The sequence below is a fragment of the Palaemon carinicauda genome, chromosome 11 (genome assembly GCF_036898095.1).
Source record: "Palaemon carinicauda isolate YSFRI2023 chromosome 11, ASM3689809v2, whole genome shotgun sequence".
In the NCBI taxonomy this organism is placed as follows: Eukaryota; Metazoa; Arthropoda; class Malacostraca; order Decapoda; family Palaemonidae; genus Palaemon; species Palaemon carinicauda.
The window spans coordinates 112,314,054-112,341,553 of record NC_090735.1 but is presented as its reverse complement, the minus strand read 5'-3'; the positions used below and the strand labels follow the sequence as shown (position 1 = coordinate 112,341,553).

The following is a 27,500-nucleotide window of genomic DNA, read 5'->3' as shown; positions in this document are numbered from 1 at the left end:
CTCATAATGAGTAAAAAAAGCTCCAGCGAAGAGGAAAAACTACTCCATTCAATTTAAAGGCTAGGCTCATGGCTGAGCAATAGCCCTTCATCGCCGAAACTGAAAGGAGTTTTTCCGCTTAAAGGTAAATAAGGAACTCTACTATTACAGGAATAGTGGCATCAATAGGAGAGATACCCATTCTACAACACCAACCACAGGAGACTGTCCACTTGGCCTGGTACACTGCCGTGGAGGACTTACATAGATGTTTGGACATTCTTTTCTCAGCTTGTCGCAAAAAGCCTCTCTGTGAGAGGAGACGCTGGATAGCCTCCAGGCGTGAAGCCGAAACAAGTGGATGTTCTTGTGATAGATGTTGGTGTGTGGTTGTTTGAGTAGATCTGGATGTGGAGGAAGTTCTCTCAGGTGATCTACTACCAGTTGCAGAAGATCTGGAAACCATTCTGCATGATGCCATAGCAGAACTATGATGGTCATCATTAGATTTTTTGGATGCTCTGGTTTTGTTGAGCAAGCCTCTCATTAAACAAAATGGGGGAAAGGCGTACACATTGATGTTGTCCCACCACTGTCGGAATGCATTCTGCCATAGACCCTGAGGGTCCGGGATTGGGGAACAGTAAAGTGGGAGCCTGAAGATCAGGGATGTTGCGAACAGGTCCACAGTCGGGGAACCCCACAACGTCAGGACTTTGTTAGCTATCAGAGGATTCAAAGACCATTTGGATCCCACTATCTTGAGTCGCTCTGCTCAGATTGCCTGCGAGCACATTCCTTCTGCCCGAAACGAAGAGAGCTGACAGTGTTAACGAATAATGTTCTGCCCATCTTAGTATCTCTACTACAAGATGGTATAGTTGCAGCGAAAAGGTACTGCCTTGTTTATTTCTGTAAGCCACTACTGTGGTGCTGTCGCTCATCAACACCACCAAGTAACCCGCCAGCAATTGTTGGAACTGTTTGAGAGCTACGGGGCTGCTCTTATCTCTAAGAGATTTATGCGCTGGTACCTTTCGGATTCGGACCGAAGGCCTGAGATTGTGTGGTGCAGCAAGTGGGCCCACCACCCTTGTTTTGATGCATCTCTGAAGAGCAAAAAATCAAGAGGAGGGACGAGAAGATCTTGTCCCTTGTAGAGATTCTCCTCTGCTACCCACCATTGAAGATCCATTAGTTGTTCCTGGCTTATTGGCACTAGGGTGTCCGAGGACCCAGTGCACTGGTCCCAAAAGAACTTGAGATGCTATTGGAGGGATCTTATCCTGAGAGGGCCCTCCTGCAGCATGGTCTGGACTTCAGCCAGCTCCTTTACTGATCCCTTCACATAGGAGCTTAGAGGAATTGGATTCTAAATCAGAGGAGGGGGGGGAGATTGTATGAAAGGGACGTGACACCCTGAACTGACCACTGCAATTGTCCAGGGATTGGCCCTGTGAGGCTGCCACTTCTGCCAGAGGAGTTGCAGGCATCCTCACAGTGGTGGTCTGACGAGAGGATTGCCCTCCCCAGCAGGAGCGGCCATCTTGGCCGCCTCCTCTACCACCTTTCCTTCCACTGAAACACTTCCCACCTTTCTGGTCCTTGGATTGAAATGACAAATTCGTAGGTAATATGACAAATTCGTAGATTATTTGTATTTTTCCTAACTATACAAACCTTAGCTATTTACATGGGGTAATTACTTCGGCGTAGCTGAATGACGAGCCATAAAAGTTTTAACGAGGGTTTCCTACCCCGCCGCTAGTTAGCGGGGGGTAGGGAGGGGTGGCTAGCTAAACCCCCCCCCCTCACACACCGGGGTAGGATTTATCTTGGGGGACAGGGCTGGTGGGCACATATGTGTAAATATTTAAGGTTTGTATAGTTAGGAAAAACACAAATTATCTACGAATTTGTCATTTGTTCCGTAAAACGAGAGAAAGGGGTAACTCGTGCCTGCGAACAGAAAACGAGGACCCCAAGCTCTCGCTCTCTTGGACATAAAATCAGGACTAAAAATCACACAACACTAATATAAACGTATAAAATAAAAATGTACATCAAGATAAGACAACAAACGAAGAATAGCAGCTGCTAAAACCTAAAATAAATAGCACAGCCGAGTGACAAACGCCCCGGAGGGGCGGGTACTAAACAATACCAAAGCTAGACCGCTAACTCGTTCTTAGGCTGGACTTGCTAGCAAAAAGTACCATGAGCATAAAAACACAAAAATAATAACGGTTCTAAAGGCATAAGGCCAGGACTTAACCAAGAACCTAAGTGACAAAGTACTAAACGGGCAGACAAAGATGAATTCCCAAACAAGTGAACAAACAATGGCCGCCAAGAAGGGCCAGACGGGAATAATAAAACAAACTATACTGGGTATAAAACAAAAGCCCGGTACTATAAAAAGCTGTCAAAACAAACTATGGTACTTGACATTGGAATGTGTGAAGATGGAGCTTCGGACATAACGAAATAAATCCACGAATGTTAAAAAAGGCCGAGAGCACCACAAAAAAATTCCATACTAAATAGTCCAAAAAGAAGGAAGGTTTATCAGAAAAGATATATAAGAAGGACTCTTTTCACCGGCCGCCACAGGTCGACCCAGAAATGAAATACAAACCACGCTATTTACATGGGGTAACTTAACCCTTAGGAATGGTGGTAAGTACTCTGCCATACTGGCTTTGGCTTGCCCGGGGACCCGGAACCCGAGTTTGAACGAATTCATGGGGTGAGGGGGTCCCTGCTCCTCGCTGGCAGTTGTGAGACTGCTGCGGCCTACGTAAGCTGTGTGTGAAGGTGAGCAGTCACTCGTCCTAGGAAGTTGACCTGGAGTTCTTCAGATGGAAATCTAGGCTAGGGCTCTCCCAATACCACCTCGTCAGGGTATGGGTTCATGACAGTATTACAACTTAATACTAGGAACACAAGGAAGCATGGCTTACCTGCAGAGGTTCGAGGTCAGCTGTGCAAAGGACCCAGGATGCTGCCTTCTCCAAGGGAGGAGAGGATGATGAAAAGAAAAGGGCCAGACAGATCTTTTCATTCACACAGACTAAAACCAGGTAACAATGCCCTCAACCTTCTGCTACTTGTCCAATAAGGAGCCTGAGGTTAGACTAGCTGTTGTGCAGCCACCACAAGGCCGATAGAGAACGTATCGAGCCTCCTGTGTGTCACGTCTTGCAGGTAGTGGGCCGTGAAGGTGGTCTGACGCTTCCACACCCCAGCTTGCAGGACCTGCGTCACTGAAAAGTTCTTGAAGGCCAGGGACGTAGCCATGCCCCTGACGTCATGCGCTCTAGGGCGACGTGACGGAGGAGGGTCAGGATTCAAGGCCGGATGAATTACCTTGCGAATCCAGGCCGAGATGGTATTTCTGGTGATCCTCCTCTTCGTCTCCCCGGTGCTCACGAACAAAGCTCGCACCTGGGGGTGAACTGCAGCTGTTCTTTTAAGATACAACCTCAGACTCCTGACTGGGCACAGTAGGAGATGGTCTGGGTCATCTGTTACAGAACGGAGACTCGAAACCTGGAAGGAGTCAAACCTTGAGTCCGGCACTCCCGGGCTCTGAGTCTTGGCAACAAACTCAGGGACGAAGCTGAACGTTACCTCCCCCCATCCCCTTGAATGGGCGACGTCGTAGGAGAGACCATGAAGTTCACCGACTCGCTTGGCCGAGCCCAAAGCTAGCAGGAACACCGTCTTCCAGGTAAGGTGGCGATCAAAAGCCTGGCGTAATGGTTCGTAGGGAGGTCTCTTAAGAGACCTGAGAACTTGTACCACGTTCCAAGGAGGAGGTCTCACTTCCGACTGAGGGCAGGTAAGTTCGTAACTCCGTATGAGGAGAGACAGTTCCAGCGAGGAGGAAATGTCTATTTCTTTGAGCCTGAAGGCAAGACTTAAGGCTGAGCAATAGCCTTTCACTGCCGAGACTGAAAGGCGCATTTCCTCCCGCAGATAAACGAGGAACTCCGCTATTGCTGGTAAAGTGGCATCGAGGGGAGAGATACCCCTTCCACGGCACCAACCACAGAAAACTCATCACTTCGCCTGGTAGACTCCTGCGAATGACTTGCGCAGGTGGCCAGACCTCCTGTTCGCAACTTGCTGCGAAAATCCTCTCTCTGTGAGGAGATGCTGGAGTCTCCAGGCGTGAAGTCGAAGCGAAGCTACGGCTTTGTGGTAGATGTTGGAGTGTGGTTGTTTGAGTAGCTCGCGACGTGGAGGGAGCTCCCTCGGGATCTCCGTGAGGAGCTGCAGAAGGTCCGGGAACCACTCAGTATGATGCCATAGCGGAGCTATCAAGGTCATTGAGAGATCGACTGATGTTCTGGTCTTGTTGAGTACCCTCCTCATCAGACAGAACGGGGGAAAGGCGTACACATCGACGTTGTCCCACCGTTGTTGGAAGGCATCCTGCCAGAGAGCCTTGGGGTCCGGGACTGGGAAGCAGTACAGCGGGAGCTTGGTGTTCAGCGCCGTAGCGAACAGATCCACCGTCGGGGAACCCCACAAAGTCAGGACTTTGTTGGCTATCTGAGGATCCAAAGACCACTCGGTACTCACTATCTGCGTCGCTCTGCTCAGACTGTCGGCAAGCACATTCCTTTTGCCTGGAATGAAGCGAGCCGCTAGTGAAATCAAGTGGACTTCGGACCATCTCAGGATCTCTACTGCAAGATGGGATAGCTGTTCCGAAAAGGTACCTCCCTGCTTGTTGATATAAGCCAACACTGTGGTGTTGTCGCTCATCACCACCACAGAGTGGCCCGCCAGGACTTGGTGGAACTTCTGAAGTGCTAGGAATACGGCCTTCATTTCTAGCAGGTTTATGTGAGGGTACTTTTCTAATTCTGACCACAGGCCTGAGGTCCTGTGGCTCAGAACGTGGGCCCCCACCCCTTGTTTGATGCGTCCGAAAACAGCATCAAATCCGGGGAAGGGACGAGAAAATTCACTCCCTTTCGTAGATTCTCGTCTGCCACCCACCAACTGTGGTCCGCCCGTTCCACAGGTCCCATCGGGATCAAGGTGTCCGGGGAGTCGTGTCCTTGACTCCACCGAGACTTGAGTCGCCACTGGAGGGATCTCATTCTGAGGCGACTGTTGGGAACGAGACGGTTCAGGGAGGAGAGGTGGCCGAGGAGAAGAAGCCCCGATTGGGCTGGGAGTTCTTGTCGATTGAGGAAAGGTCTCGCAACCTTCCTCAGCCTTGCTATCCTTTCGTCTGATGGGAAGGCTTTGTGGAGATTGGTGTCTATGACCATGCCTAGATATACCAGTTTCTGAGAGGGCTGCAGGGAGGATTTCTCGAGATTTACCCCGATCCCAAGATCCTGGCAAACTTCGAGGAGTCTGTCTTGGTGGCGAAGAAGGGTTGCCTCCGAGTCCGCTAGGATCAGCCAGTCGTCCAAATAACGAAGGAGACGGATGCCGATTCTGTGGGCCCACGAAGAGATGATGGTGAATACTCTGGTGAACACCTGAGGAGCTGTGGAGAGACCGAAACACAGCACCTTGAACTGGTAGATCTTGTTGTCTAGGCAAAATCTTAGGTACTTCCTTGAAGACGGATGGATTGGGATCTGGAAGTGATCGTCCTTCAGGTCCAGTGTGCACATGAAGTCTAGTGGTCTCACTGCAAGTCTGACCGTGTCTGCCGTCTCCATGCTGAACGGAGTCTGCTTGACAAACCGTTCAGGGCCGAGAGGTCGATGACTGGTCTCCAGCCTCCAGACGCCTTTCTCACATGAAAGAGTCGACTGAAGAAGCCTGGGGACCCGTCTACAACCTCCTGGAGAGCGTCCTTCTCCAACATGGTCAGGACTTCGGCCCGGAGGGCCTGCCCTTTTGCCGATCCCATGGCAAAAGAGCTCAACGACACTGGATTCGCTGTCAGGGGAGGTAGAGAGGCTGTGAACGGGACGCGATAACCTAGAGAGATCACGGAGATCATCCAGGCATCCGCGCCGAGTTGCTGCTACCTTGTCGCGCAACTCTGTAGGCATCCCCCCACTGGTAGACATGCAAGGGGATTGCCAACCCTAGCGCTTCCGGCCTCGGCTGGTACCTCTAGGGTTTTTGCCTCCCCTGGAGGACTTCTTACCCCTTCTGCTCTTGGCAGGAAAGGGCTTGGACACCTTGGGCTTCGCTGTGGTCGTCTTCTTTGTGTCCTTAGCTGGACGGGGCTGCTGGACTGCTGGAGGTTTGTAGGGCCTTGATGTCAGGGCCCTGTGGATGAGAGAATCCTGGTTGGACTTCCTCCACCTCTCAGCCGTGAGCTCCACATCCTTAGGCTCAAACAGGCTCTTACCGAGAACGGAAGAGTGTCTGAGCCTGCTAGCCTCTGCACTGGGTACCTTAAGATGGAACCTCTCGGCCACAGCGTCCCGACGCTTGAGGATCGTATTGGCCCACAAGCTCGAGACTTGGTGGGCCAGAAACTCAATGGTCCGTGTGCCCGAGAGAAGAAAGGTTTCCAGCGCTTTCCTGGTGCTTTCTTTGGAGAGGTTCTCGGATCGCACCAGGATGCCTAGAGACCCCAGCCAGAAGTCGAGCCACGAAGTCGCCTGCATGGCGCACTTGGTGACCTTCTCCTGGCTCAGGATCTCGCTGGCTGAGAAGGACACGTGCCGGTTGGAGAGTCTCTCAAGAGGGACTCCCCCTGTGAGTTCTTCCACGGAGTGGTGTAAGGGAAGACTCAGACAAGACTCCTCGAGGATCTCGAAGTACCTCCTTTGGTGGACTCGAGGAGGAGGGAGGAGCTTATTACCGGCACTCGATCTGCTGGAGGAGGCAAGCTCAGAGAGCTGGCCCTTGACCTTGTCCCTGGCACTCTTCATCCCCTGAGACCAGGGCAAAGCTGCACTGGCCCTAGAGGGTTTCTGGGTGCCGTAGATGCGGTCCAGGACCGTGTCCTTCCCTTCACGAGGTGGGACCTCAGGGTCTGGGATCTCATTAAGGTTCTTCATGAGGGTCAGGACTTGCCAGAATGCGTGTTCTGACTCCTGGTGCTCTCCTCCCGAAGGACTTCCAGCGAAGTCTCCCGTCCCCAGTGGCTCTTCCTGGGGGGACACGTGGACATCCTCGACGGCTCTAGACGGTTCCTGCCTGATCCTTGCTGATGATTTGGGAATCGTCTTAGAGTCCTTAGGCTCCCTCCTGGGCGGGATACAGGACTCGAGCAGGGAATGGGGCAGGCTCTTCTCCACCTCTGGACGAGAAGACCTCTCGGGGAGAGGCGGAGCCTCCCCCATTGGTGCGATGGGGGAGTGTTCCGGATCATCCGACTCTCCTGAGGAGGGGTAATCCTCCTCCGCAGGGGAGGGCGAGAAGGTCTGGGGGGGAGAAGGAGCCTTGCGCAAGGATCTGCGCGGAGACAGAATAGGCCTCGGAGGAGGTTCCACGGGAGAGACTCCTTTCTTCCTCTTCAGGGGGGAGGAAGCTGCCGCTGGTTCGTGGCCCGAATCAGAGAGGGCGGGCTTGATAGCCTCCACAAGGGCCCTGACTAGGGTGCCGAACCAGGGCTGCTGTCTGACAGTCGCACTGTCAGACACACCCTCTGGAGGGAATGGGATCGACGGATCCCTAGGAGGAGTCGACAAACGAGGGTTCGCCTGCAGCGCTGAAAGAGAAGAGTCCCTAGACCTGTCCGGGAAGCGCCCCTCCTCCGGCGAGCGCGCTGGTCTGCGCTTGCGGGGAGGAGAACGCGACGAAGAGGAGTCCGCCTGGCAGCGCTCGTGCTGGGGCTCGTAAGCCGGGCCCTGGTCAGGGTCGCGCGTGAATGGCTGGCACGATACTGGAAACTCGCGCACGCATCCGCGCGGGCGGGGGCGGGCGCGGGCGCGATGGCGCGCGGGGGCGGGCGCGATGGCGCACGGGCGGGGGCGCGATGGCGCACGGGCGGGGGCGGGCGCGATGGCGCGCAGCCGGGTATTCAGGAGCGATGGCGCGCGGGGCGCGCGAATGCGCAGCAGCTGGAGCGGGAGAGTGGTCGCGAGAGCACGTACGCGATGGTGAGGGCATGTGGCGAGCAGGAGCCAGAGGCGGCCGAACGCGCGGGCGAGCAGGAGCCAGAGGCGGCCGAACGCACGGGCGAGCAGGAGCCAGAGGCGGCCGAACGCGCGGGCGCGCAGCGACCTGGTGCGGCCCCGAAGGACGCGAGATAACGGGGGCGCCTGACCGCGTGTCCGGAAGAACCGGCCGAGAGAGCTGGAGCAGGGTCTCAAGCGACCTGGATGGAGCGTTGGTACGGAGGTTGGCGCTGGTCTGATAAGACCGGCATACTCGCCCATGGGCGCGTTGGTCGCGCCAGCGATCGTGGGCGCGTATCAGGATGCGGTCGCACCGGAGTGCGTTGTTGCGGCGGCTGCGCAGGGCGTGCCGTTGGATGAGGAGGCTCTGGTGTTCGCTGAAGGGCTACCTTAGTCGCCTTGAATACAGGAACGGGACGTGTAGCAGGAACAGGGCGCGTTACCGGAGCGTCGTGCGCGGTTGCATCAGAAGCAAGCTTGCGCGGTCTGGAGGGAGAGGCCAGAAGCGGCCGTGAGCGCCCATGCGCTAACTTGGTAGCCTCCTGGGCGACGCGCTGAGATGTCGCAGCGCGAGGGCGCGTTGGTGAGCGCGTGGGCGCTGGAGCTGGAACCGCGCGTGGGCGCGTGTCGCGCGTCTCCTCAGACGGGCGCGACGAGTCCGTGGGAACCTGTGGGCGCCTGTGCGCCAGCTTAGGTGCCTCCTGGACCGCACGCAACGATGCAGGAACTGGAGGGCGCCGAGGCGCTGGAGGGCGAGTGAGCGCAAGTGGCCGCTGGGGCACCGGTGAACGCGTATGCGCTGGTGAGCGCAGGAGCGCAGGAGAGCCGTGTCAGGAACTGGGCGCGTATGCGCAGGTGAGTGCTGGCGCGCTATCTCAGGAACTGCTGGTGGGCGCGATGGTGCAGGTGGCCTCTGGGGCACTGGTGGGCGCATATGCGCAGGTGAGCGCTGGAGCGCCGTGTCAGGAACTGGGCGCGTATGCGCAGGTGAGCGCTGGCACGCTATCTCAGGAATTGCTGGAGGGCGCCGAAGGGCGTGGGCGTGCAGGGGGACCCTGGCGCGTAACAGGAACGGAGGTGCGAACGCCTGAGGGTGAGCGCCGAGGAGCTAAGTCAGGAACAGCAGCAACATCAGCAGGCGAGCGCTCAGGTGGTGCCTGGCGCTTGAGGGCAAGAGGCGCAGTTTTGCGCTCAAGACCCTTCAGCCCCGAAGGGCCCGGAGACTGCGCAGTGGCAGTATCAGGTGGCGCATCACGCGCATCAGGAACTCTGGAAGTGGATGGTCTGGGCGACAGGTCACAATGTCCCGAAGGACAACCATCCTCCAAAGGGGATCGCGAACGATCCCCAGAGAGGTCTAGGTTGGTAGCTGGCAGGACAGGAGAATGGCGAGTCGTCTCCTCCGCAGAGGATTGTGGCGATGACGAGCCGAAGAGGCGCCTCTTAACCCCCTTGTAAGGGGAAGGAAAGCCTCTATGGCGAAGGGGAGGACGAGCCTTCCGCCTTATACGCCCACGAGGGGGCGTGGGATCAGCAAGCTAACCATCGATGGGCCTCCGAAGAGGAGTCTCTGTAAGCGAACTCCCCCGAGGAGGAGAATCGCCGGCAGGAGAGACTGTGGTACTTAGATCCTCCCTCGAAGGATGTTCGGAGAGAGAGTCTAAGCCTTCAGCTACCTCAGCCACAGGAACGGGAGTTTGGCTAGACCCACGGGATGTCTCCGTCACAACAACGTCAACCACAGACAGAGGATCTATCTCCGCTGTAGTTGGCGATTGTTTGATGGCTGCACCCAGTTTGATCATGTCAAACAGGGCTTCCTAGGAGGGCGAACCCTGAAGCCCCACGGAAGCCCAAAGCTGCAATAAATCATTGTTAGAAACAAAACCCTCCTCCGGGGGAGAAGGGGCAGCTGCCTCGCTATGGGAGGCAACTACCTCTCCCGCACCCCGGGATCGGTCAAAAGCACAGCGGTCTACGCTACCACTCGCTGGCCTCTCGGAAGAGGCCGCTCGAGGGGGAGCTTCGGAGGAGGAAAGGGCAACGGAAGAAGAAGTCCTGGAATTTTCTCTTTTCAGAGAAGCCTCTGAAGGAGAAAGATCCCTTTTGGCCTTCTTCTTACGGCGCGGGGCAAACCTCTCCCACTGGGAGGTAGACCACTCCCTACATTCAATACATACGTTACCACTATCGACCGCCAACATAAAGGTCCCACAAGGGCGGCCAGGAAGTCCAGGGCACGTACGCATAACGGTAGAGGCCAACTTCAGTCACACTGCGAAAAAGAAAAAGCAAAAAAGACAGATTAATTATGGCAATCAAAGAGAGGGAGAGCACAGACAGGTCTGTTCTCTACCCGAGCCAAAAGTAAAGTGGGCCTTTCACCGGTGTGTGTGTGTGTGGGGGGGGGGTAGCTAGCTACCCCTCCCTACCCCCCGCTAACTAGCGGCGGGATAGGAAACCCTCATTAAAACTTTTATGGCTCGTCATTCAGCTACGCCGAAGTAATTACCCCAGGTAAATAGCGTGGTTTGTATTTTAGTTACGGAACAATTGTATTTTTCCTAACTATACGAACCTTAGCTATTTAATATGGGTAATTACTTTCGGCGTAGCTGTAATGACGAGCCATTAGAATTTTACCGAGAGTTTACTACCCCACCGCTAGTTAGCGGGGGGTAGGTAGGGTAGCTTGCTAACCCCCCCCCCACACACACACACACACACCTGTGCTTGAGCTGGCGGGCAAGTTTGATTAAATAGCTAAGGTTTGTATAGTTAGGAAAAATACAAATTACGTACGAATTTGTCATTAGTTCCGTAACTGAAGTACAAACCACGTTATTTAATATGGGTGACTCACCCCTTAGGAAGGGTGGCAAGTCCTAGCCAGTACTGGCTTTTGGCTTTGCCCGGGGACTCAGTATCTGAGTGTGTCAGCACTCAACAATAAGGAGTCCCTGCACCTCGCTACAACCTTGCTGCGCAAGGGCTGCGGCCTACGTAAGCTGTGTGAAGGTATGAAGTGTGACTCGTCCTAGGAAGTTGACCTGAAGTCCTTTAGATGGAAACTTTAGGCTAGGACTCTCCCAATACCACCTCGTCAGGGTATGGGGACGTGACAGTATTAGTTTAATACTAGAAACACAAGAAAACATGGTTTACCTGCAGTGGTTCGAGGTCAGCTGTGCAGAGAACCCAGGATGCTGCTTTCCCCAAGCGAGGGGAGGATAAAGAAAAGAATAAGGGCCAGACAAACCTTTTCATTCATGCAGACTAAGACTGGGTAACAATGCCTTCAACCTTCTGCTACTTGTCCATTAAGGAGCCTGAGGCTTTAAACCAGCTGTTGTGCAGCCACCACAGGGCCAATAGAGAACGAATCGAGCCTCCTGTGGGTCACGTCTTGCAGGTAGTGGGCTGTGAAGGTCGTCTGACGCTTCCACACCCCTGCTTGTAGAACCTGCGTCACTGAAAAGTTCTTCTTGAAGGCCAGGGACGTAGCTACCCCCGACATCATGTGCTCTAGGGAGACGTGACGGAGGAGGGTCAGGATTCCGGGACAGATGGATCACCCTACGAATCCATGCCGAGATAGTATTCTTGGTAACCCTCCTCTTTGTTCTCCAAATGCTCACAAACAATGCCTGCACTTGGGGACGAACTGTAGCCGTTCTTTTGAGATATAGCCTCAGACTCCTCACTGGACACAGTAGGAGATGGTCTGGGTCATCTGTTACAGAATGAAGACTCGATATCTGGAAAGAGTTGAACCTAGGGTCCGGCACTCCCGGATTCTGAGTCTTAGCAACAAACTCAGGGACGAATCTGAACGTTACCTCCCCCCATCCCCTTGAATGGGCGATGTCATACGAGAGACCATGAAGTTCACCGACTCGCTTGGCCGAGGCCAAAGCTAGTAGGAACACCGTCTTTCAAGTTAGGTAGCGATCTGAAGCCTGGCGTAATGGTTCGTAGGGAGGTCTCTTAAGAGACCTGAGAACTCAAACCACGTTCCATGGAGGAGGACTCACTTCCGACTGAGGGCAGGTAAGTTCATAACTTCGTATGAGTAGGGAAAGTTCCAGCGAGAAAGAAATGTCCACTCCTTTGAACCTGAAGGCTAGACTTAAGGCTGAGGGATAGCCTTTCACTGCCGAGACTGAAAGGCACATTTCTTCTCGCAAATACACGAAGAACTCTGCTATTGCTGGAATAGTGGCATCGAGTGGAGAGATACCCCTTCCACGACACCAACCACAGAAAACTCTCCACTTTGCCTGGTAGACCCCTGCGGATGACCTTCGCAGGTGTCCAGACATCCTGTTCGCAACTTGTTGCGAAAATCCTCTCTCTGCGAGGAGATACTGGATAGTCTCCAGGCGTGAAGTCGTAGCGAAGCTAAGGCTTTGTGAAAGATGTTGGCGTGCGGTTGTTTGAGTAGCTCGTGTCGTGGAGGGAGCTCTCTCAAAAGTTCCGTTAGGAATTGCAGAAAGTCTGGAAACCATTCCGCGTGATGCCATAGCAGAGCTATAAGGGTCATCGAGAGATTGACCGATATTCTGGTCTTGTTGAGCACCCTCCTCATCAGACAGAACGGGGGAAAGGCGTACACGTCGATGTTGTCCCACCGTTGTTGGAAGGCATCTTGCCAGAGTGCCTTGGGACCCGGGACTGGGGAGCAGTACAGTGGGAGCTTGAAGTTCAGCGTTGTAGCGAACAGATCTACAGTCGAGGAACCCCACAAAGTCAGGACTTGTTGGCTACTAGATGATCCAAAGACCACTCGGTACTCACTATCTGAGACGCTCTGCTCAGACTGTCGGCGAGCACATTCCCCTTGCCTGGAATGAAGCCGATAGTGGAATCGAGTGGACTTCGGTCCATCTCAGTATCTCTACTGCAAGATGGGATAGCTGCTTTGAAAAGGTACCTCCTTGCTTGTTGATGTAAGCCACTACTGTGGTGTTGTTGCTCATCACCACCACAGAGTGACCAACCAGGTATTGTGGAACTGTTGAAGGGCCAGGAATACGGCCTTCATTTCTAGCAGATTTATATGGAAGCACTTTTCTGATTCTGACCACAGGCCTGAGGTCCTGTGATGCAGAACACGGGCCCCCCACCCTTTCTTTGAGGCATCCGAAAACAGCATCAAATCCGGGGAAGGGACGAGAAGATCCACTCCCCTTCGTAGGTTCTCGTCTGTCACCCACCACTGAAGGCCCGTCTGTTCCGCAGGACCCATAGGGATCATGATGTCCGGGGAATCGTGACCCTGATTCCACCGGGACTTGAGTCGCCATTGGAGAGATCTCATTCTGAGGCGACCGTTGGGAACTAGACGGACCAAGGATGAGAGGTGACCGAGGAGACGTAGCCACGATTGGGCTGGAAGCTCTTCTCGTCTGAGGAAAGGACTCGCGACCCTCCTCAGCCTTGCTATCCTGTCGTCTGATGGGAAGGCTTTGTGGAGATTGGTGTCTATAATCATGCCTAGATATACCAGTCTTTGAGTAGGAAGCAGAGAAGACTTCTCGAGATTTACCATGATCCCCAGATCTTGGCAAAGTCCCAGAAGAAGGGCTGACTCCGAGTCTGCTAGGATCAGCCAGTCATCCAGATAACGGAGGAGACGAATGCCGATCCTGTGTGCCCACGATGATATTAGGGTGAACACTCTGGTGTGAAAATCTGTGGTGATATGGAGAGACCGAAACACAGCACCTTGAACTGGTAGATCTTGTTGTCTAGGCTGAATCTTAAGTACTTCCTTGAAGACGGATGGACTGGGATCTGGAAGCATGCATCCTTCAGGTCCAGTGTACACATGAAGTCTTGCGGTCTCACTGCAAAACTGACCGTGTCTGCCGTCTCCATGCTGAACAGGGTCTGCTTGACAAACCTGTTCAGAGCTGAGAGGTCGATGACTGGTCTCCAGCCTCCAGACGCCTTTTTTGCAAGAAAGAGTCAACTGAAGAAGCCTGGGGACCCGTCGACGACCTCTTGGAGAGCGCCCTTCTTCAACATGGTCTCGACTTCTGCCCGAAGGGCTTGCCCCCTTGCCGATCCCATGGCAAGGGAGCTCAACGACACTGGATTCGCTGTCAGGGGAGGTAGAGATGTTGTGAACGGGACGTGATATCCTTGACTGATTACGGAAATCATCCAGGAATCGGCCCCGAGTTGCTGCCACCTGCTTGCGCAACTTTGCAGGCATCCCCCTACTGGTGGACATGAAGGGGGACTGCCAATCCTAGCGTTTGCGGCCTCAGCCACTCCCTCTAGGATTTTTCCCTCCCCTGGAGGACTTTTTGCCTTTCTTGTCTTTGACAGGAAAGGGCTTTGACACCGTTGTCTTCGCTGCCGTTACCGGTTTCGTCGTCTTGGTAGGACGTGGTTGCTGGGTTGCTGGAGGTTTATAGGGCTTAGATGTTAAAGCCCTCTGCAGGAGAGAGTCCTGGTTGGACTTCCTCTACCTCTCAGCTGCCTGCTCCACGTCCTTAGGCTCAAACAGATTTCTCCCCAAGATGGAAGAATGTCTGAGCCTGCTGATCTCAGTGTTAGGGACTTTCTGGAGGAACCTCTCAGACACCGCATCTCGACACTTCAAGATGGTGTTAGCCGACAAGTTCGAGACTTGGTGGGTTAGAAATCGATGGTACGAGTGCCTGAGAGTAGAAATGTCTCCATGGCCTTCCTGGTACATTCCTTGGACAGGTCCTCAGATCGTAGCAGGATGCCTAGAGACCTAGCCAGATGTCCAGCCACAAAGTTGCCTGCATGGCACACTTTGCTACCTTCTCCTGGCTGTCCCTTGGTAAGCTATTCCAAAGAATGGTGCAAAGGAAGAGCTAAACAAGTCTCCTCCATGATCTCGAAGTACCTCCTCTGATGGACACGAGGAGGCAGGAGGAGTTAGTTCCCGGTGCTGGACCGGCTGGAGGAGGCAAGCTCGGAGAGCTGGCCCTCAATCTTATCTCTGGCACTCTTAACCCCTTGGGACCAAGGCAAAGCCACACTGGCTCTAGCGGGTTTCTGAGTACCAAAGACTCGGTCCAGGACCGTGTCCTTGCCCTCACGAGGAGGAATCTCTGGGTCTGAGAACCCGTTGAGATTCCTCATAAGGGTCAGAACTTGCCAGAAAGCATGTTCTGACTCCTGAAGCTCCCCTCCTGAAGGCCTGGCAGCAAAGTCTCCTGTCCCCGAAGGCTCTTCTCGGGGGGACTCGTGGACGTTCTCCAAGGGCTTGGCTGGCTCAGGTCTAATCCTTGAGGACAACTTCGGAACTGTCTTGGAGTCCTTCGACTGCCTCCTGGGAGGGATACAGGACTCCAGAAGTGATGGTGGGAGGCTCTTCTCCAACCCTACCCAAGAGGACTTCTCTGCACGGGGTGGGGTTTCCCTCATTGGTGCGATGGGGGAACGCCTCACCTCACAGGACTCCCCTGAGGACGGGAAATCCTCGTCCGAAGGGCAGGGAGAGAAAGTCTGGGGGGGAGGGAGCCTTCCTCAAAGACTTCCGAGGAGTCAACTTCCCCCTTGGAGAAGTTACCAAGTCCACTCCTCCTCTCTTCCTCTTAAGGGGAGTCGAAACTGCCACTGATTTGTGTCCTAGTTCAGAGAGAACAGTCTTGAAAGCCTGTACAACCGCTCTGACAAGGGATCCAAACCAGGGCTGTCGACTGACAGCTGCGCTGTCAGAAACCCCCTCTGGAGGGAAGGGGATCGTTCGATCCCTGGGAGGAGTTACCAAAGCAGGGTCAGCCTGAAAGGAAGAAGGCAAGTTCCTGGACCTATCTGGAGTTCTCCCCCCCCCCTCCGGCAAGCACGCTGTTCTGCGCTTACCGGGGGGGGGGGGGGGGAGCGATGACGGTGACCTAGCTGTGCATCGTCCCACAGCCACGCGAGTGGGATCGCGTTGGTGGTCGTACTGGCGCTGGCGCGATGGAATTCCGCCTAAATCGCCCTCGGGTGCACGTAGGTGATGGTGAGCGGGCAATGGCGAGCGGGCGAGACCGCATGGGCGAGCGATGGCGCGTGGGCCAGCGATGGCACGTGGGCGAGTGATGGCGCGTGGGCCAGCGATGGTGCGCAGGCGAGGGCGCGCGTGGACGATCTATGGCGCGCAGGTGAGGGCGCGCGTGGGCGAACGATGGCGCACAGGCGAGGGCCCGCGTTGGCGAGTGGGCGAGCGATGGTGCGTGGGCGAGTGATGGTGCGTGGGCGAGCGATGGCGCGTGGGCCAGCGATGGCACATGGGCGAGTGATGGCGCGTGGGCCAGCGATGGTGCGCAGGCGAGGGCGCGCGTGGGCGATCGATGGCGCGCAGGTGAGGGCGCGCGTGGGCGAACGATGGCGCGCAGGTGAGGGCGCGTGGGCGAACAATAGCGCGCAGGGGCGCGTTCTGGAGATAGAGGCTAGCGCGCAGCAAGCTGAATAAGCACTCGCGCGTGAAGTCGATTGTTCGCGCGCGCGGGCACACAGGATCATGCTGAGTGAACACGTTGGGCGCGTGCGCGCAGGGGAAATATCCCTTGCGCGCGGGCGCGCATGAGGGCGCACATCTTGAACTGCAACAGGTGGGCGTGCAGGGAGCGCGATAGAGACTGCGCGTGATGGCACGTAGGTGAAGATTCTGGAGAGCGCCGACGAGCAGGGGAAGAGATTATCTTCCCCTTTGCGCCCAGATCCGAAGATCGTGGGCGCGCAGGGGAACGTTGGCACACAGGTGAGAGCTGGTGCGTCGAAGAATGCTGGCGAGTAGGCGAGCGCTGGCGTGCAAGAGATCGTGGGCACGATGCATGGCGCGCATCAGGAAGAGGGTGCGCAGTGGCGCGCTGATGGGCAGGAGAGCGTTGGCGCACAGGTGAGCGCTGACGCGAAGGTGAGCGCTGACGCGAAGGTGAGCGCTGACGCGAAGGTGAGCGCTGGCGCACAGGTGAGCACTGACGCACAGGAGAGCGCTGGCGCACTCTAACAGGATCTGGAACTGGAGCGCACTTGCGCGCAATTGCGCACTGGCGCGTAGGAGATCGATGGCACGCAGGGGATACCTGGCGCATAAGGGACTTAGTCTCTAGGAGAGAAAGTCCCTTGTGCCCTGAAGAGACCAATGCCCGCTTGAAAACGGGATTTGTGGGCGCCCACAGTGCATCAGCGGCCAGGAACGGCAACGGCAGGTCAGCAGTCTGGCGGGAGGAAGGTCGGCGCGTCCTTTGCAAGGACGACCTTCCACCGAAGGAGATCGCGAACGATCTGCAGAGAGGTCCAGGGATGTAGCTGGCAGGGTCGGTGATCGACGACGAGGTTCCTCAGCGGGGGACTGCGGGGATGACGAGCCGAAGAGGCGCCTCTTTACGCCCTTGTGGGGCGAGGGAAGTCCTCTACGGCGAAGAGGAAGGCGGGCTTTGCGCCTTATACGCCGTCTGGGGGCCGTAGGGTCAGCGAGCTAACCAGCAGTCCTCCGAAGAGGAGTCTCTGTCAATGAACTCCCCCGAGGGAGAGAATCACCTGCAGGAGAGACTGTTGGACTTAGTTCCTCCCTCGAAGGATGTTCGGAGGGGGGAACTAAGCCTTCAGCTACATCAGGAGCAGAGGTTTGACCCAACTCGTCAGAAGCCTCTGCCACAACAACGTCGACGATAGACAGAGGATCGAGCTCTGCTAAAGTCGGAGACTGTTTGACAGCTGCTCCTAACTTGATCATGTCAAACAAGGCTTCCTTGAAGTGCAAACCCTGAAGCCCCAAGGAAGCCCAAAGCTGTAACAAATCATGGTTAGATACATTAACATGAAAATCAATATCCTCCTCCGGGGGAGGAGGAGGAGCTGCCTCGCTATGGGAGGCAACTCCCTCTCCCAAACCCCGAGATCAGTCAACAGAACTGCGGCCTACACTACCACTCGACAGTTTCTTGGAAGAAACCGATCGAGTGGGAGCTTCGGAGGAGGTTTGGGGCACGGAAGAAGAAGCCTTGGGTTTTTCCCCTTTCAAAGAACTCTTTGAAGGAGAAATATCCCTTTAGGACTTCTTCTTTCGGTGCCAGGAAAACCTCTCCCACTGGGAGGTAGACCCCTCCCCACACTCACCACATACGTTGGGCCGTACAGAAAGGACGTAAGGTGTGAGGGTCCATTTTGACCGCCGACATATAAGTTCCACAAGGGCGGTCAGGTAAACCGGGACACTTCCACATCACAGAGGCCAACTTCACAAACACTCTGTAGAAAAGAAAAGGCAAACAAAAGATCAGTCAAAATGGCTGTCAGAAAGGCGAGGGTGACAGCGGACACATCCGTCTAGCATCCGAGCCGAGAGCAAAGTAAACTCAGCACAGGTGTGTGTGAGGGGGGAGGTTAAGCATGCTACCCTCCCTACCCCACCACTAACTAGCGGTGGGGTAGTAAACCCTCGTTAAAATTCTAATGGCTCGTCATTTCAGCTACGCCAAAATTAATCATCCATAATAAATAGCGTGGTTTGTATTTCAGTTACGGAACAATAAATATTTCTTCTTGTCATCATTTCTGTAACTCTTCTACTTTGCAGCCCCTATCCATCAAGCCTATTTATCTTTTTTAAAGTTCCATATGCCCTCACTATTGGACTCGATCTATTCAATTTTCTGTGCTTTGGGTTGGATACTATGTCTCTACCTTTTCTATCATCATTTCTATTTCTTTTAATACAAACCCAACCATAACCTGACAAAAGATGAGTAAATAAGAGCAGATTACATCCTCTTAGATATACTAGGCTATCCCAGTTTTTAAGTTACCTAGTGTCATTAGATCATAGCTTTTGCTTTAAATTTCTAGAAATAGAAAAATAAAGCTAAATATTAAAACTTATGGTTGGGTGCTTTTAAATGAAATTGCGTAGCCTACCCACTAGTTTAAAACAATTATATGGGCAACTCTTTATGTCCTAGGTATCGTACTGTGCAGTCAAATTCAATAGCTCAACAACACTAACCTAGCATATCTTTTACCCCGTAAAAGCAATGACTTGTCAGGGTTGGCTCACTAATGAAATTGACATTACAATAATGTACATACAGTATATTTATTGCAGAGTAGAATGACTTAAAACTTGAAAATGTTTACAATCTATATAATGTATACAGTATTTATATGAATATAAAAAGAAAATATTGAAAAATTTTCACAAGTAAAATAATAAAAAAAAAAGACTGGAACACTCAAATGGAATGTTGTGTGTGGATCGTTGGTGTACAGTGAAAGGATCACAATCATGAACTAGGAACTGGTTGAGATATGAAGGTGTTCAGAAACTAAAAACATACCAGAGACCTAAAATAACATGGTTTGAAAATGTGATAGATGAGGAATATTCAGCCAGAAAAACAACAAATATGAAAGTAGCAGGGCAGATACCAGATGAAGACGTGACCCTGATCAAAGAAAATGGAGAACTTATCCGAGTTATAATCCCATAAAGGGAAGAAACTTGGTAAAAATATTTATGAAGAAGACGACGTGCATTTTTATGACATAGCTTACCGTTAAATGGTGAATGGTGTTACCAGTAGTGGGGTACAGATGTGCTTGCCAAGTACAGTACCCTCCCATTTTGACCAGATCAAAACTTATTTTTCTTGGTGAAATTAGTTTTGTTGTACATGGAAAAAAATCAGTAAAGAATGACCGTGGATTACAGCTGGAAAAGGGGAAGTTTTGTTTGCCCAATGTAAAAGGAAAAGATACAGATTGGGTTAGATGTGAACTGGATGAGCGTTATCATAAGAAATGTGTTTTTCAAGATGGCATCATTGATGGCAATATCAAACTAATTAAGTGGCTATGTCCTAAGAGTACTGTATTGATAAAAGTACAATACAAGAAAATAAAGTAATTGCCGAATAAAGCTCAAGAATTGCTGATTGGAAAGAACCAGTAGGTTACTTAGTAAACTTGCTTCTGATCATCAACCTATAATTTATTCATCTATCTAAAAAAATCCAAGTCATTTCAAGTTGATTCAAGAATTGATAACTTCACAAAAATATTGATTTATTAGATGTGGCTGTGACGAACATATAGAAGGTCTTACGGATACAGTTGAAGAAAAATAACTTGTTGATAATAGGGTCTTCATAAGTATAATTGCTAATATTAAAACCGAGATTGTTAACAGGCTTAAGGATATTATAATTTTTAATATGAGGACCACCTGTAATGGTTATCCTGTTTCTAATTCTATGAATGAAAACAATAGAGAGGACACAATGATTAAAATTGATAAAATAGTAGAATATGCAGTATTATTAAATAGTTATGATTTGCATGCTTATAGAGGGAGGATGATACGGTCAAAGCATCGATTGACAACTGTTATCTACAGTTAATTCCCAATCTAAATGAGAGGATAAGCATGGGATTTCAGACACCGTATCTGCCGCATATAGGACTGTCCATACCATTATAAATGAGATTTTGAAACTCAAATAGCCATTCATGATGTTGATAAAGTTATTGTTCTGCTGGGGTTCGTGAAATATATGACAAATATGTGCTAGTTTACTTTTACTGTAGTGAAAAATTTGGCTATATTGAGAATAAATGCCAATTAAAAAATGATGAAAGTGGAAATTATTCTCGTAACCCTAAAACAAAGGAAAGTCTAATTACGATTTTGTCGAATCCATCAACTGTTTAATACCAAAAAAAAGGAGATAAAACATATAATTGATAAAGATGTATTACAAATATTTGGATATTGAAATAAAAAGTTGATATGAATACTGTTCATTGGTAAAAACATTAATGTTTCAAATTATGTTAGGTATTGTACAAATAGCACTGAGTGTACTGGTATTTATGATGGAGAATTCTTTTGGCAATACTGTTTTTTTTGTAGATATGTAAACTCGGATTTAATCCCAAGCAGTGTGAATTGGTTTGGAGTTAGTTAAGACTTCCAACAAAAAAGGGGCTATTAACACCACAGAATAGGCTATGGTGACTTGAATCGAATAGGTAATGTGAATCAGTGAATGTCATTTACTTGTGAAAATATGAGGGTCATGCATGGAGTTAATTAGGATAACAGTAGTAACAACATTCCACTTCAGGTTTCCAGTTTTACAATATTGCCCTTAAAATATTTACCCATAATATTCATAGCATGAAATTTATTTCCAAATTTAAAGTCAATCCACCAGCAATCAAAATTTTTCAAAACATTTTCATTAAAGTGCTATATCAATAGGCCATGTGCAGCCTTACTTACCTTATGCTAAAGGTCCCATTTGAAATCAAGCTATTGTACACTATAGGTAAATGACTTATGCCTATTACCTCAGAGTACCTGTACATAGAGTACAATATGTCACACAAAGATATGCAGATTCTCCCATTGATTGTGATAACATCATTCACCTCAAGAAAATATTTATATGTTGCGGTCATGAGAAAAACACAAACAGTTATAATGACGAAATCACTAGTTTTGCGTAGTTCAAGGGGCGTAACCCACAATAGTCACAAATGTAAACAAACCTTAGGGGGTGGTACTGATGAGGGTGGGTAAGGGAAGGGAGGGGCAATCATATCAACACAATTCCTACACATTATTTCACATCCAAAGATCATCCAACTTGAACAACATAAACACCATACCTATATGTATCTCCTCAATGTGTTGAATAAGCTCTAATAAATTAGGAAATGATAAATTACAGCCATTAAACTTGCAGTGGTTCAGTAGGAAGACTGCCATAATCAGCTGTTCACTGCGTATCCATAGTAGGCAACACTTCTTCAAAAACTACAGATTATTTAAGAACTTAAAAGTTGACCTTTAGTGATAGTTTTACCATAATGTAATTATACTTTAGTTGAAATAGATGAAATCACCTTTTTTGTGAGGTAAAACAAATGAAAAGATATTTTGTGTTTCATTTGACTACATAGGCGCGTTCAGTTAACTTTCGTTAGAATTAGATCGAGAAGGTAAACGAACACACCACACAGAAATAAACAGTTCGACTTTGATTTTGTATGAAACTGTTTGAAATTGTTGGAGACATTTGGGTTCAATAGTTAAGATTTTACCATCATTATAATACTGACTTGTTTTTTTTATCTTAAATCTTAAGACATCTGACAATACACATTCCAATTTTCAGCAATTTGTAATTAACATAAGTTGAAGTCGGTGACTAAATTCAAACATATGTAAAATCTAAGGTGAGATGAGACTGTTTTTTATTGCCTAAGGATTGTGTCTAAACGAACTCGGTCGACGACCGCAATAGGCAGACGACGTTCATGTGCGACGTAAAAACTCGAGAGCGATGCCCTCAATCCGCAAATGGCTCGAAAAATACCCATTTCAACTGACAAGGGTAGCATGATAAAGCACTATACCTGTGGTTCTTTTAATAGAACTAAATTAGTCGAACATGTATCATAGTAATGAGATCAGGCATTTGGTGTGGTAAATTTATGCATTTATAAAAATCGACATCCGTTTATATATTACGTAAAACTATCTGAAATGAGAGAGAGAGAGAGAGAGAGAGAGAGAGAGAGAGAGAGAGAGAGAGAGAGAGAGAGAGAGAGATCTTGTAAGCCTGTGTAGCAACTTTTTTTTCTTGCCCCTCCTGCCAGGCACAGTACTGCAGTTGCATATCGGCACATTGGGATGTTTCCAAATCCTTTTATGCATCCCTTCAAGTGTCCTGCCATTAACAATAAATGTTTGTAGTAAAACAATTGTAAATCAATGATTAATAACTATCTCACAAGAAATAAGTCATTTTCATTCATCAATAACATTGGTGTTTAAAAAGAGAAACAACTATCACCACCATTATCTTCTAGTTCATTAAAAAATTAACTGTGCAAACGACTGCCACAAAATCAACTGTTGCGTATGCAACACTCAACTCATTGAACCCACACATTCGAAGTAGTATTATTTCCATTTTTATTTTTCCTATATTGTTCCGCCAGTTCCTGTTCCTAATCCTTTTGCCACACCAGAATCCATCTCATCTGTTTCTCTAGGCATAGGCTACTCATGAGATGACCAAAACTTAAAGCAATCCTCGTAACTACTTTTCTCGTGTGATCAGAACATCTATCTGATTTAATTTTACGCTATATTCTACATGATTATACTAAATAGATAACTCGTAATTTGGTTTCATCTTATTTCCCTATTGTATATAGGGAAATATATGCAATGGTTTTTCGTTTACCATATTCTCTCAGCTTACAACCATCTTTCATTTTACTCCTAAATATCTATGCAAAGCAAAGACTTTTTTTTCCCACCAGCCTATCCCATATACTTTGACTCGTTCTCACTTATAAACTGATTTTTGCTAATACCAATATTTGTTTTTAAAGTCTTTCATCACTTTTAGCTAGCATAATAAATGCGTTTACATTCACTCCTCTTTAAGGCAGTTTTTCTTCAATAAGATAGTTGCATACGTTTATCACGTTATTCCCTTCACTCAGGACCCACATACTTCATTAACTCGATGCATACTTTTTTTTTTTCCTGAAAAGCATTTGTCTATAATGCTTTCATTATTCACATTTGCTATCCCTTTCCTTGACCTTTTTGGATTCCCCTTTGACTTCCACCATTCCGAAGCCGGATCTTTATTCCTATCCAATTTTCCCTATGTGCTACTCTCACTTTCCTGTCAAACCTCGCATGTTTTAGTAAATTAACTTTTGACATCATTCTGAACCATCGAAATCCATTTGAAACTGCGCACAATTTTCTTTTTCAATTTAGACTAGTAATGACCACACATTCACACCCAGATTGACCAGCTGTCATACCCCACAAAGTAATGATCACATGTGTGTACATTACCTCCATTGACAAACACAATTTAACAAATCTTTTATTACCCTTTTCTCCTGTTAACATTGTTCGTTTGAAAAAATAGTTTTCAAAAACAAATATGATATTGTACACTTACTGAAGTCTGTCTGTTCTCATATACCTACTCATACATTTAAACCACCCCAGCACAATCACCCTTTCTACTTCTACTAACCATGCTTAACACGTATTTAAAAAGTACCCATTCTCTCTTTCTTCAATACTCGAGCAATGTGCGTTTACTTCCATACAATACTTTCAGATTATCTTTAATTCACCGTAGAATATCTTGGATTAACAATTTTACTCTCTCACACATTGGTAAAAATGATATGTCAGATATGAATGAAAATGGAGTGGGTCTAGTAGGAATGCTTTCTGAGAGTGGTTTGTTGTTGGTGGGTTTATGTGGTTATCAAATGGGATATATATATATATATATATATATATATATATATATATATATATATATATATATATATATATATATATATATATATATATATATATATGTGTGTGTGTGTGTGTGTGTGTGTGTGTGTGTGTGTGTGTGTGTGTGTAGTTGGATTTTTATTAAGTAAGACAGGTAGTATGATTGATATGGAGGAATGATGAGGGTTTATAAAGGGAAATGTTAAGTAGATCAAGTGTTTGCAATGGAAATGTTGAGAAATGTTCGATAATAAAAAGTAAATTTTTCATTGCTTTAAGAAAGTTTATAACGTGCATTAAAAGAAGTGTGATGGGGAGAGTGTTTAGGGGGTGTAGTGTAAAAAGTTGAGTTCATATCAATTAGAATCTGTTATGATACAGGTGAAGCTTTTTCTTTATAATATAGAGACTTGATAATGGCTGGTTGTATGTTGAAAATAGGCTCACCATAAAGCTGTGTTATGTGTCTATGAAGAAAAAAAAATCTTTTTCATTGGTGGAAGAATTGAAGTGTTGGATTTCTTGATAATCGCTGGATATCACCTTGAAAACATTGCTTTTGTGAAGAAACGCCTGGATGGATATTCTGTAAAGAAACTTGTGATTAAGTGTTCTATTAAAGGGAATGACTATTATAACTCTGTTCATTACATTCTACCCAAAGTGAAACTCGAAAAATTAAAAATATAATAAGCTGAGGAGCAAGATTGATAAAAGATCCCACCCGAGAAAGGATTACCTTTCTACTAATAGAATTACACTGGCTGCCTATTAAAGCTAGAATAAGATCTTAAATATGTGTAATAACTCATCAAGTTATCAGAACTGGATGTCCAAAATACGAAAGAGAATTGCCACACATGTACAGCCAACATATCGTGTGGATACAGAAATAGTTACAGATAGTTTAAAGTTATTGAAGACAAAATATGGGCTACCTTTACTGTAGCTGTAGGCTCTAGACTTCCTAGAACTTATAAACATGCGACTCCAAGGATATATAACAAGCTTCTTTTAGACACCCAAAAGACGAGATGTTGTGGTTTTTAGGAAGCTGAAGACTTTCCTATTTTCCAAGTGCGTTGATAATGTGGATTTGGTAATTAACGTGGAATACATTGTGTGATATTCTAAATACCTAATAATGAACACGATAAACAGATCTTGTAGGTCCTGTAGGGAACAGGTTTTCCACGTGGGATAAGACCAGGAAAATAGGAAAATAACCATTAAAGTAAAGTAATGAAAAGGCAAAAGAAGCTTTGTGGGTGTTGTATGCGAATGAGAGAAAATAAGCGGAGGATATTGAAATGAGTGGTTTGTCTAGTAGGCGTGTATGGGGAGTTGGTAGGATGAAAAAGGTGAGAATGGTAATATGAAATGTGAAAAACGTAAGTATTGGAAAAAAATATAGACATATAAATTGTTTTATGGGATAATATAATCAGGGGGAAAATTGGATGACGTTAGTTTATGTGATTCGGATTTTTAAAGAAAAAATAAAAGGGAAAGAACGTGTTATTTGGAAAATGCGTTTGTTTGTATGACTCCATAGACGGGCCCAGACACCTGTACAGATATTTGGGGCTCTGGAGGGGTCTGGAATGATTGTTTGGTTTTTATTTCGAATGACCCTCGATTAGAAATAACGAATTGAAGAATACACGAACAGGAATATTTTCCTTTCAAGGTACAGGGCATTTCAGTTATCAGAATGTCTTTTTGGATGAGGTTCGTAGCGTAATGTTACCACCTGTACCCCAACATTTTATTTATTTTGTTATACTGGATGGTCAGGTCCAAACATATATACTATAGGCCTTAGTCAGGTCAAACCGAAACGTCACATAAAAATAAATAGCTTTCGGCTAGGCCCTTAAAGCGCGTGCAAAGTACAACTGCATATATATATATATATATATATATATATATATATATATATATATATATATATATATATATATATATATATATATATATATATATATATATATATCAGGTTGTGAGAAAAGTGAAGAAGAGCGGAATGAGTTCTGGAATGAATTAAGTAGGTGTGTAGAAGGACTGGGTAGAAGGAATTATGTAGTTGTCATGGGTGACTTAAATGCTAGAGTGGGCGCTGGAGAGGTAGGAGGTGTCATTGGGAAGTATGGTGTACCCGGTGAAAATGAGAGTGGTGAGAGACTGGTAATGTGTGTTGAGCAAAAAATGGTGATAAGTTCTAGCTTTTTCAAAAAGAAAGATAAAAACAAGTATACATGGGTAAGAGTGGCAAATGGACGAGTGGTAGAAAGGGCATTAATGGATTATGTGTTGATAACTAAAAGAATGTTTGGAAGATTGAAAGACGTGAACGTGTTTAAGGGTATGACTAACAGTATGCCTGATCATTTTTTGGTGGAAGGAAAATTAGTTGTAGCAAAAGAGTGGGGAAATAGAGTAGTAGATGGATGTAAAAGGGAGCTAGTGAGGGTTGACGAGCTAATAAAACCGGGGGTAAAAAGTTAATATCAAGAAAGGTTGAAAATGGCATATGACGAAGTGAAAGTAAGAGAAACTGGTAATTTAGAGAAGGAGTGGAAGTTAGTAAAAGAAAATTTTGTTGGTATTGTAAGTGATGTGTGTGGTAAGAAGTTTGTTGGAGGCAGCATGAGGAAGGGCAGTGAATGGTGGAATGAAGGAGTGAAGGTAAAAGTGGAAGAGAAAAGGAGAGCTTTTGAAGAATGGCTGCAGAGTAATAGTGTAGAGAAGTATGAAAAACATAGAGAGAAAAATGTGGAAGTAAAGCGCAAGGTAAGTGAGGCAAAGAGAGCAGCAGACCTGAGGTGGGGTCAGAGATTGGGTCATTCATATGGAGAGAATAAGAACAAGTTTTGGAAAGAAGTGAAGAGAGTAAGGAAGGCTGGCTCAAGAATTGAAGAGACAGTGAAATATGGAAATGGAAGGTTGTTAAAAGGAGAGGAGGCAAGGAAAAGATGGGCAGAATTTTTTGAAAGTTTACTGAATGTTGAGGATAATAGGGAGGCAGATATAATTGCTGTTGCAGGTGTTGAGGTGCCAGTGATGGGAGATGAGAATGAGAGAGAGATTACAATAGATGAAGTGAGGAGAGCACTAGATGAAACGAAAGTAGGAAAAGCATCTGGTATGGACGGTGT

At 48.2% G+C, this 27,500-nt stretch overlaps 1 protein-coding gene across 1 annotated transcript in view; it reads right to left on the bottom strand.

Annotated features, from left to right (window-relative positions):
- Window positions 1-21,836, bottom strand: part of LOC137650121 (uncharacterized) — a 221,210-nt gene extending 199,374 nt beyond the window's left edge. Inside the window, exon 1 of the mRNA XM_068383254.1 lies at window positions 21,681-21,836. Within this exon, the coding sequence (XP_068239355.1) occupies window positions 21,681-21,780 (100 nt within the window). The 5' untranslated portion in view covers window positions 21,781-21,836. The remainder of the gene's footprint in view (window positions 1-21,680) is intronic.
- Window positions 21,837-27,500: the final 5,664 nt, after the last annotated feature.